The following is an 11,816-nucleotide window of genomic DNA, read 5'->3' as shown; positions in this document are numbered from 1 at the left end:
AAAAAGCAATGAATTCCAAATGTTATGTTTAAGTTACTATGTACCTCCCTCTTAATGCCTAGTCGACTATTGTGATACTTGTCAAACTGTAGGATAGATTCTTAAGATAGAATGATCCTGAGAGCGCATCTAAGAACCCCCATACCAGATTTATGTCAGGCCTTACAATGGAAATAAACTGACTTAAGATGGCAGGTTGATAGAGTGAGCGAAGTTTACAAGTTTGTTAATGGAATGGCCCCCAGTATTAATGCCAACGTTTCACGAAACCCGATACTCAGTCGAAACATGATAAAAAGAACCATTAATTCCCTTCAATAAACAGGTAATATTATGAACAAGAGTGGTAAACTAAATCTCCGGTACTTAAGGTCGAAACAATGGAATCAATTAAATGCTGAACAGAGACATGACCCATAAATACACTATTTTTAAAGAGACTTTGGTATTACTGTTTTTGTGCTATCCAAAAAAACATTACAGCGTACAGGATTACTATACATATTCACGTACAGGTATAAATAATCCCTCTTTATCTCTGTCACACACTCTCTCTCTCTCTCTTTATTTCTTTCACGCCGACCCTCCTGCTCCTTTTCTCCATTATTCTACCACTCTCCCATTTTCGTGTCTTTTGTACTATACTTGTACACTCTTCTAGGACATCCATTTCAGCGGACTCAATACCCACGAAATCAATTTTTGCCCTCCCGCCTCTCTCTCTGTTTTTTTTTATTTTTTTTTTATTTCTCTTCGACTCCGTCTTTATCATATATTCATTACTTCATTTTCCTCTCAACGGCAGTAAACACTACATGGACAATTTACTAATTTATAAGTTGGATTTTGTTATTATACCATATCTTTAGTTACACTTGAAATATTGTTTTCAAAATATTTATTCTTTTTTTATTGATCTTCCTTATCATAATTTTGTTTTCTTGTATTATTTGTTTGTTCTTTTTGTAATCATGAAGCGTGTACATGTTGTAAAGATTTTTATTTTTTTTATTTTGAAGTACCCAAAGGGATAGAAGTTAACTAAGTGAAAGGCAATCCTGCGTAAATAAAACTGTACATAAATAACTGAATTAAAGTCCAAATAACAAACAATAATCAAGAATTGGGCATGCCCACCTTCGATGAAAGACGCAAAAAACTGGTATTGAGTCTGGTCAAAGGATTGATCAGACTATCATCAAACATGTACCAAGACTGGCTTATTCCCTTGTGATCATGTTTACATTCTCGAACATTGCGAAATGTCCAAACCTATTCCGAAGTTTTTGGCAAAAATAGAGCGCTATTAAAAAAAATGCTCCCGCCTACCTTGTGTGTCTTATGGATGTAATTTTAAGGTGAACCGACAGAAAATCCCATAACTCCTTTGAATGACTTGATATTGAATGTGAGCACGATACAATAATTCCACTTCTTGCTTTCATTTATTTAGTAATTGGTTTAATAATTGATGATATTATAAATCTGTCGTGCAATACACTTAGGTAAAAATGTCTACCAGCAATAACCCGTTATCCTAGGTTTAATGCGTTTATGTCGCCATAATTGTCAATAATTAAGTATTAATTGGTTTGTAAGATGTGATGACTCATGGAATTGACTGCTTATCACGGTTTTTATCATGGGTATACCATGACTAGACTGATAAATAAAGAATCTTAATGCTTTAATCACCGTGTCCACATCCAAATGATTGAGTGTGCTATTTCTTTTAGAGCGAGCTGTAGTCATTAGTTTGTTTACGAATACATATGCACAAATCTCTTTTCCAATAATTAGTTTAATAACAAATGCCTACTTATTTATTGTTCTTTGCTATATAAAACAAATAAATTATTAAAATTATGATTTTTCCTCGAGACATCATCTTTTCCCTTTTAAAAATCATTTCCAGCGACAATGCTCAAGTGACATTAAAAACACAGTTCATAACAAAATCATTTTGAATAGTGTAAACACTTGTCCCCAAAACTGCCCCATTCATAAGTCGTGGAATTATCGCTATATACACAATTGTATTACATGCCTATACATATTAACATGATAATTTTTGAATTGTCCAGATATAACGAAATTATATGGATAACATATTATGTAATTAATTAATTGCCTGTATCCTCAAAAGAAAACAATATCTCCCACACTTTGAACAAGATTAACTAATATTTTAATCTCAAAAGAAAAAGAAAAAAAAAACAGTGACTTAGCGACATATTTACTTTTAATAATGAAAACAAAAATGAATATGAGGATCATCACTAGAATTGGGGAAAATTCATTTCATTCTAACTAAACAATTTTAAAACTTTGTTAAATATTAACAATCTGAAAGTATGTGATTGTTATAGTTATAAGCATAATTATGCTTTTGTTTGCATAGCCAGTGTCTTAACATATTTATCATGATAATATCGTATGCTATACAACTTATCTTTCTTAGGGGAGAGGCTGTTAAGGATCTTCGCTATAGAAATGTCTGTATTACAAGATTGAGGAATAATATTTCTACAGCAGCCAGCATTTTTATATTAAGCTAGATGTAATTCATTTAATTCTTTCAAAATATACTTTTAATTAATTCTACCTGAGAAACGAATCAAATTTAACGATGATTGCTCAATGTACTAAAAGAACAGTATAATATTTCTTTTATTAAAGTGAAGTCATGATTATGAATAAAACAAATAATATATAACAAGGACTTAATATAGTTATTTTAACGTTAACCGTGTATATATTCACAAGACCAAAACATATATGTTGCATCAAAATGCAAGGACTCGTTTCAAACCTCGGTTAATATTATCAAGTTGTTAACATACGTTCATTAATAAAACAAATACGCACACAACGCACGTATACAGTATGTTTGCTAGAACTACACAATACATGGACAAAAACCTAGCAGAATTCAGGGAAATATCAGCAGTCATTACCTCAAATACGAACGGTACGAGCATTTTTACAGCTAGTTTCTAAAATAAAGATAAGGAATAGCATTTTGAGAACAACGTGAAACTTTTACTGTTTCTCAAAAAACTGTAATATTGTTTGCTCCTGTCAAAGAAGAAATAATACCAGATCCCTCATTATATACACCAGAGTGATGTTTTGCTGAAACCCATCAGGGATTGCAGGCTGCCAAGCAAAGAAGAGAGTAGATGGTGTCGTTTGGTTTTGATCGACGATGAACCAGTAAGGTGGATCTGGACTCCCTGGAAAAAAGATGGTGAAAACTTCATGTTCCAAGGAATACACTCTTCAACATATTTTGCTACCAAAAATAAAAAATCATCAGACCAATCCAATTAATTTCCATATCGTACTGCAGTACTACCGGTTGTAGGTTACATGCCCTAAACCAAACTCTAAATGTCAACCATGTATCCTTGGCGAGATAAAACTTAATTTAATCGTCACCAGATCATTGTTGTACATGTCATTATCCCTTCAACCATCACCTGATGCTCAACGTCAACACATTAATCTACCGTAACGAGTAAATTCATGAAAATTGTTATACCTAGGTTAAAATATCGTAACAGTATCATACTTTTCTCATTTGTCATCTGGGATTATCACTGGCACAGTACTGTACTAGACAATATGCCATTTCAACAATAGAACATGATCATTTTACATAAATGCGCATCGGTCTGATAGTGAAATATTTACCAGAATATAAAAAGGTTATAGTTGCGCTGTTGTTCCCAAGCCTTGTCTCAGCCAAACATTTATAGTTGCCATCACCTTCTGCCGAAATATTAGAAACAATCAGAATACTTGACCTCAATGTATCTTCTTGTGAAGGATTGTGGAGAATGTAATGTCGGGTGCCGTTGAGTTCCGTGCCATTCAAGAACCATATTATTAAGGCTCGGGGTCTGCTATCTGATGTGCATGTAAGAACAGCATCAACGCTGTGCTGACCACTGGAAACACGACGAACAGAGTAGTCCACAAGGGCAGGAGAATCTACATATATGTATTCAGAAAGAAGAAACAAAAACGTGGAAACAAAAAAACGAGGCTCAGCAAGAAGTAATTGGTGATGGTATTCCTGATTAGCGTAAGCTAATTCAAATACCATTCGCTACCACTATTATAGTATCGTAAGGCGATACAAATATAATGTAAGGTTTACTTGTCAGCACTACGATTGTGTAATACAACCATGTTACTTCAAGTGTTTTTGCTATCATTTGCATTTATCAGAACCAAACATGACATTGAAATCAAGAACTAAAGAGTTTCGAGAATTTCTTGTTGGAAATATTGTTTTTAGCAACAGGGGAAAGAATAAACGCAGTTGATGTTTTCGATTGACCTTTGTCTGTTCAATATATTTACCGTATATGAAAAATTAATATAATCGCCGACTGACTGCATAAAGGGCACGAACGCCAAGTAATTACATTTATGGTAATGTCCTTTTGTAGAGGTGAGGCGATGTAATATACCTGCCTCTTTATGAGATCTAAATGATGAATAGATCCAACTGTACTTATGAAGAACAGCACTAACTCTCCAAGAATGTATTGATGCATCGTTTGGTTGAACAACTTGACAGACAAGGAGTTCCTCATGATTGTCTATCGTGGGTGTGAAATTAATAACACTTGTGGCATCCAGTCGAATGTTTAGATTTCTCGAAGAATGTGTTTTAGAATCTCCCGTGACGTTCTTTGATCCAAGGTACCATTGTATTGTTGGTGCTGGGTAGCCATTGTTCGATGTGCAAGTCAAATTTGATGACACCCCATCCTGTAAACCTTCTGTTCCATTTAGGTAGGGAGGATTTGGTGGTCCTTGAAAAACAATGCGTATTTCTTGTGTCACTATTTTTGGATTGTAAGGCCCAGTGAATTGGATATACCATAAAAACCGATACAGGAAATTAAATATGATGATTTTAAAAGCAACAATGACCTATGTATTACAAATAAGTCATATTCTGACACACACAACAAGATATGTTAATATCTAAAGGAACTTTCTTAATCTTTCACGACATTTTACCAGTAATGACTTTTTACAATGTTCACTTTCTATTTGTTTATCTTGCTGCAGAAGAGACAAGCATGGTATGATAATATATCCAGTGATTCCAAATGTAACGGTTCGCATCTAGTATATACGAATGTCCAAGTGTGTTGCAGTCCACATTCGATCTCCTGTTGTGAAATGAAGGAGATGACGTATAGTTAATGTAACTTATGATTACTCACCATGGACGATAACCCTCACTTCTGTTTGATGTTCGTTCATACCAGCATTGGCAACACATCTGAGAAATTGACTGTGATGCCTCCTCTTTGGTATCAACTGTAGATTAGATGTGTCACGTAAAGCTGGGTCGGCCACATTGTTGGTGGACGTAGATGTCATGATACCTAGGTCGGCGTCCGAACCAATAATCCATGATATAACAGCTGAAGGGCGAGATCCTACACTCGTGCAGGTAAATGATTTTGCCGAGGCTTCAAAGACAATGGCACTTCTTGTACCCGCCTCGTCAATAGTCATTGGATCAGATGCGGTGATCCGTAGGTTAATTGGTGAGACTAAATGAGAAGAAAAAAGAAATACCACAAGGTTCTGTTTTTTTTATGTGGACAGAGGGGAGACTTAGTTTGAAATGTAGTAACAGAATAATCAATAAATTATGTATTTCAGCAGTCGGAAACTGCGTCTATTATCAATATATTTAGAGGAGAAAATGTTCTAGGGTTAGTTGAATGTTTCATCCATTTCAGACAGTCCTCACAGGTAGATGCCTATTTTGTTTGGCAGAAACACACACTTTGAGCAATCATAGAATGAATTCATTGGTAAGATAATCACCTTGCACATCGAGGCGGATGAACAATTGAAGTCCACTATCCAGCTCCCGATGAAAAGCCATACATCGGATCATTTTTCCTTCATCCTCTTTCGAAGGAGTAACAGAAATAACTCTTTGAGAGGTGTAAGCTTCACCATCAACAGCGTTATACTGATCTTCTAGTCGGAACCGTACTTCTTCGGGAACGTCCCATTCCAGTTCTGCAGGTGGTCTAGCGCCTTGGGCTGAACATATTAGGTTGTGAGTTCGCCCATATGTGATGCTCACGGATGCTCCATTCTTGTATCCATCCACAGACCGGACGTCCGTGATGGAAAGCAACCTAGGAGCAGCTGAAAAATAATCAATATATAAATTGTATATATATATATATAGTTACTACTAGATTATATGTCTTGTCAACTTTGTTGTCTAGGATCATTTTGGACATAAACAAAATAATAATACAAGAATATCATATTATTTGTAAATTGCCATAGTCAATAATCGAACTCAATATATCATAATAGTAGTATAAGACAAATGATAGTACTAGTTATTAAAGACGTTACACTTGACATTCATTTATCTTGTAATTTCGCACACATCACAACCCAATTAAGCTATATAGAATAATGAAAGCAAACATTACCTGATATCAGTACTTTCAGTACACTTCCACTTGTAACTGTATCATTATATGTAAAAAACAGGCACCGATATTTGCCGCTGTCATCCACTGTTAAATACCTAATAGTTAAATTTCCGGTGGACATATCTGTTTCTGCACCCCACCCCTGGACATCTAGCTAGGATATTGTTATTCATGTCCATCCAAAACAGTTGGCGATATTTTGATGGAGGGGTGAAGATGCGGGCAAGTGTTATGTTCTCATCAACGACTGGGAGGATTTCCGGGTTCTGAATACGAGTAGACACGCTCATCTCATATGTTTTAGCAACGATGAAGGTTAGAAAGAGAAATATTTGAAGACGTTCGTCCATGTTGTTTTTACGTCTAATTTATGGGAATATTTCAACTTCGGAGGTGCGTTGCATAAACCATCATGCGGCTTAACAGAATATCCGGATAATTAAACAAAGAACGATGTGCAGTAACGGTTTGCAATGACTGAATGAGTGGACACAAGGCTGATATGCTCATGCACTTCTTTCTTGCACTTCGAAAGTAAAAGGAATCTATCTCATTGAAAAACATCAGTGCGCTGTCAGTTTCAAATAAAAGGGGGGGGTTCGGAAACTTACTGTAAGTGGCTATTTTGGAAGTAGCAGCTAGTTGTTATTATGAGTCAACCATTGACTATTCCTATTGTTTTACTATTAACTTTCGATAATGCCATCACGTTGTATATAATAGGTAAGTATCTTTAGGAAGAGGAATGGCAGGGAGTTATAAACACAGTTGTATTTTACACAGTATGATAGGTGTTTAAGGGATATATGTATTTATTTCTTGCCCTAACGGACATAAATACGTTCTATACTAAAGCAAAAACGAAGAGGTCGTTTGAGTGTCCAGTAAAAAAATATTTTTCATTTATCGCAAATAATTTATTTTGTACTTTAGCCTGTAAGCCGAAAGTGTTCCAATTACCAACGAACATCTTGCCATGGATATAAGGGGTCCCAGTTGATATACTGTAGTCAATATTTATGCTTCAAACAAATATTGCAGATTAAATACACTGTAAATAAATCGACTTACTATATTCGATTAGAAGGTAATGTGATTATTGTTCATATGTGTAAATCTTTTGTAAATATGTCATCTTTTACCATTTTCCCGGCTTCTACAGTCAGGGCGTACTCATGTGTAATCCGTAGCTATATAATCTATTATAAAACTTTAAAACACTTTCAAAAAGCCTCGTGGTTAGTGAATTCTTCCATTCTCGAGCTGTGTCAGGATGATCTACAGTGCATCGCCTACTAAGTATGCTAGACTATGCAGTCTCCATAAGTTAACAGTTCAGACACACTTCTTTACCTGTAAACTAAATTGTGGATATGCAAGAGATGTTAATACCTAAACGTGAAAGATGAAAGATGGGTTGGACTCACCGATTTGAAGGCATGGCCACTCTATTGACTCTTGAAGTTGATCTTAATCATGTGTATCGACAGTTTGTTAAATCATATCCAATGAGACGTAACTTGGTTTTGCATCCTGGTTGACAGGCAACGAAGAGAGCTGAAGATGTCGTTAAATTTTGGTCGAAGATGGGCCAAGAGGGTTTCAGGGTTAAACAGTGGTAAAAAAGCAATCCAGTAAAAATCGGTAGAGACTGTTCATTCAATGCTATAATTTTGTTTTAATTAATAATTTCGATAAATAGAAGATGAATTCATGAAAGCTAAAATGTTTTTATTTGAATGCAAGCACCGATTCATACAATAAAAAAGAAAACGAATCACATAGACAAGACTTAAATGAACCTTAAGACATTTCAACTTACGAGAAACTGTTGAGTTGAATACCGCACTACCGGAACCATATCTTGAAACAGCAGAGCATTTGTATTCACAAGAATTTTCGGACAGGGAGTTTCGAAGCGCCACTTCGCTAGAGGTTAGCGTTTCACCTCCAGGTATAGTTTCGGAGAGTGATTGATTGCGGGTGCCGTTAAAAAAAAGTGTGTCATTGCAGTACCAATAGAAGATAAAAGCACGAGGATTGGCGTCTGAGGTACATGTCAACACAAACCCAAAACGTACTTTATTTGATGTAAGCCGTCGAGAAGTAATAAACACAACCGGGAAGTCTGATGTATAGAAAAAAGCATTGAACAATTGGTTTTGAGCTGAGGTGTGAATTGGGATGGGGGTGGAAATGGATGAACAGACTTGTCTATGGCATGCGTGAACAACAATCGAACATGAAAATGTAGTCCATTACTTTGATTAGCCTTTTTCTTAACGCATGTTCTTGTAATATGGGAACAAAGACAAACAATGGGGGACGTGTGAAACATTTCTAGAAATTTAGATACAGATAGAAAACAAATTATACATGTATAATCAAAGGGGGAAACAGTAGTCGAAGACTTTTAGAAATGTTCGATAAAAAGATAACCAGATCAATCTCTAACGCAGTTTCATGAAATTCCGTATTATAATATCCGTACCAAAGGATTTAATGAAAAACGGATACTCACATGATATGGCCAGCACCATGCTATCATTCATTAATCGTTTTGACGGCTTTGTAGGTTGAACTGCCTGACAGAGAAGACGTTTGCCATGATAGATCCTATTTGGTATGAGAGTGAGGGTGCTTTCAGCATCATACCTGTTAGCTTCATCATGTGAAGTATTAATAGACGAATCATGTGTCACATTCCTAGATCCGATGTACCAATGGATGAGCGGAGCAGGGTATCCATTGGAAGCTCTGCAGCCTACATTGATTTTTATACCGTCTTGTAGGTCCTCTGATTTGGTAATTCTAACATCATCTGGTGGACCTTTACACAGAAATGAATCATATATGGTTATGGATAAAACATTGATGGCTCAAATTTTCACTTGGTTAAATATATAAGCTCTTAAATATGATGTTAAGTTATACAGCAAGGATAAAAGGCATGAGGGTCATGCTGACAAACAATCATTATCCCCCCCCCCCCTCCCCCCAAGTCCAAGGAGACACCAATTTAGTTATAACTATACTGACAATTTCGTTAAAAATCGGGTAAATATTAATAAATAAAACCGTCACCTCTTTTAAGAATAAGTGATGAATGGGACTTTCAGTACAAAAAGTGTCCGATCAAGTGTAATATAAATGGTATACCGGTATATTAAAGAACCTGAACTCACTATAAACCATCAGTTTAGCTACCCGTAGATCAAGAAAATCTCCCAGAGATGCATAGCACCAAAGGTGCATCCCGTGGTGTTTCCTTTCTGGGCGTATCTTGATGGTACTTTCGGTGTCGAACAAACTTTGATCTACAGCACTGCGATAATTCAAAAGACTTATGTTACTGGGAAGACTTTTGTTGTTGTCAAGTCGCCATGATAGTTCAGCTGCTGGTAGAGATCCTATACTTTTACAAGTGATTGAAGTCAATGAATCTTCATAAACGTAAATGGCTGTTGACCCTTGTCCGTTTTTCTCGCTTTCTCCGGATAGAAAAAGCAACAGGCTAGAGGGCAAAACTTAATGAAAGAGAAATTTAGAAGAAATCATGTTAGAAACGCTAGATATTGTTTTTAGGAAATATATATATATATTTAATACGTTTGTACATATGGATGGAAATAAAGTACTTGTAGAAAAAAATATGAATCTCGTGAATAAACATTTCTAAACATTTCTTGATATTTTGGCCCAGAAACTGCTCGATTTTTAGTACATAAAGAGAAATACAACACTGATCTCACCTTTAATGATATTGGCACCACATACCTACAGGGAAGACATGCTACCTAAACACGTTTACTTACCCTGAACATTCAGTTGAACTGAGCGTTGAAGATCATTTTGTAGTTTTGGATGTGATGCCAAGCAGTGGAGATTCTTTCCTTGATCATTCCTAAAGGGTTTGATTGTTACAGCGTTCTGAGAGACATAGCTTTTGCCTCGTACGACATCAGACTGATCTTGACGGACAACGGTTACACCATCTGGTATACGCCATTCCAGTACTGCAGGAGGCCTTGCCCCGTATGCTTCACATATGATGTCGTACGGCTGTCCAGCTGATACCCGTAACACTGATGTTGCTCAGGTAGCTGCTCGATCTTACACTAGTGAAAAGGAGCCAATTGGGCGGGGCTATCGACACAAAAGGGAATATCTACGATTAAAACCCCAACTCTTATAGAACTTGCTCTATCTGATGGTTGAAATCCTTGAAATGTAATCACTGATGACTGTTATCACAAACATTCAAAAGTTACAACTCCAAATATTAGATATAGGAGTATCACATATCATTAAAGTAATCATTTAACCAGTACTATGTTGGTGCTGTCGTGTAAGTTAGTTTAGATAAATTTTCAAAACTATACCGCTGATTGTTTTAATCGAATGCTTTGCAGAGTATATCCAGTTAAGAACACGCCAATCTTGGTGTAAAATGTAAAACTGAAACACCTTTTTTGTACTGTTTGCCACAGTGATATGTATGAATGAATACGTTATCTTTTTTGTTTTGCTTTGTAGTTTGTTTTAATTAATAGTATACCTGGTAGTAATGGAGTCACTCGCATACTAGATGATCCTGGATTCTCTGTCCCTACCGTACCGCTTACAGTGCATTGGTAGTTGTCTTCATCACTTTTGTCAAGTTGTTTTATTGTGAGATTCGCACTGTAAAAGTCTGCCAACAAGCTGAATTTCCATTGTTCAAGAACGGTAAACCCACAAGAACGATTATCTTGACAGTCGTGAGAGGCTAGCGTATTGAGACCATCGCTCCTTTCCCAAATTACAAGTCGATTCCTGGTTTGCGGCGTAAAGGTACACACCAGTGTGAAATCTTCCCCTATGACTGGTAGTGAGTTGCCCGTCTGAATCGACACTTCAAATGCATGGTATCCTGTATGGGTGAAATTAAACTAAAGGGTACTGGACAGATGAGGGAAGGGCACCGATTTACCCAGCAAATGAATTGCGAATTTATAAGACTATCGATTGTTTTAGAAGGAGGTTCCAATGATGTTTCAGGTGTCTTCTTTTCATGTCCATTTTCTTCTTTTTCTTTCTCTATCATAGTTTTCTCACTTTTCTTTCTTTCAATTGTTATTCACTAGTCGATGAGGGGGGGGGGGGGGGGGACATGTCATCCCATTTAGCTTTCCCACTGTTTAAATACAATTTTGGTCAAATACATTACTTGATGAATGACAAACATTCCCAGTATATTATTAATCGTACACAATATATACGTGTTTGTAATTCAAAGCAATGCCTATTATAAGTGATATGTACGACAATCTCTGA

The 11,816-nt window shown here is 36.1% G+C and overlaps 1 protein-coding gene across 1 annotated transcript; it reads right to left on the bottom strand.

The window, feature by feature from the left end:
• Positions 1 to 3,145: 3,145 nt before the first annotated feature.
• On the bottom strand, positions 3,146 to 9,755 carry LOC115921250 (nephrin-like). Its single transcript, XM_030978542.1, has 6 exons — positions 9,686 to 9,755; positions 9,022 to 9,330; positions 5,866 to 6,198; positions 5,250 to 5,585; positions 3,810 to 3,996; positions 3,146 to 3,236 (listed from the first exon to the last, which is right to left on the bottom strand). Exons 1-6 carry the CDS (start codon positions 9,753 to 9,755, stop codon positions 3,146 to 3,148), a joined length of 1,326 nt encoding a protein of 441 aa, XP_030834402.1.
• Between the last annotated feature and the right edge of the window lie 2,061 nt (positions 9,756 to 11,816).

This window comes from Strongylocentrotus purpuratus, unplaced genomic scaffold, assembly GCF_000002235.5.
Source record: "Strongylocentrotus purpuratus isolate Spur 01 unplaced genomic scaffold, Spur_5.0 spur5_scaffold_1, whole genome shotgun sequence".
Classification (NCBI taxonomy): Eukaryota; Metazoa; Echinodermata; class Echinoidea; order Camarodonta; family Strongylocentrotidae; genus Strongylocentrotus; species Strongylocentrotus purpuratus.
This window is presented reverse-complemented; position numbering and strand designations above follow the sequence as displayed.

What these genes read in the sequence shown, in the direction of transcription:
- LOC115921250 (XM_030978542.1), bottom strand. Translation starts at nt 9,755, where the DNA reads ATGCACCTTTGGTGCTATGCATCTCTGGGAGATTTTCTTGATCTACGG. An exon ending in CATGGTGCTGGCCATATCAT is followed by an intron (nt 6,199 to 9,021) that starts GTGAGTATCCGT and finishes ATTATTTTTCAG; the next exon opens with CTGCTCCTAGGTTGCTTTCC. An exon ending in TCACAAGAAGATACATTGAG is followed by an intron (nt 3,237 to 3,809) that starts GTCAAGTATTCT and finishes TCTTTTTTCCAG; the next exon opens with GGAGTCCAGATCCACCTTAC.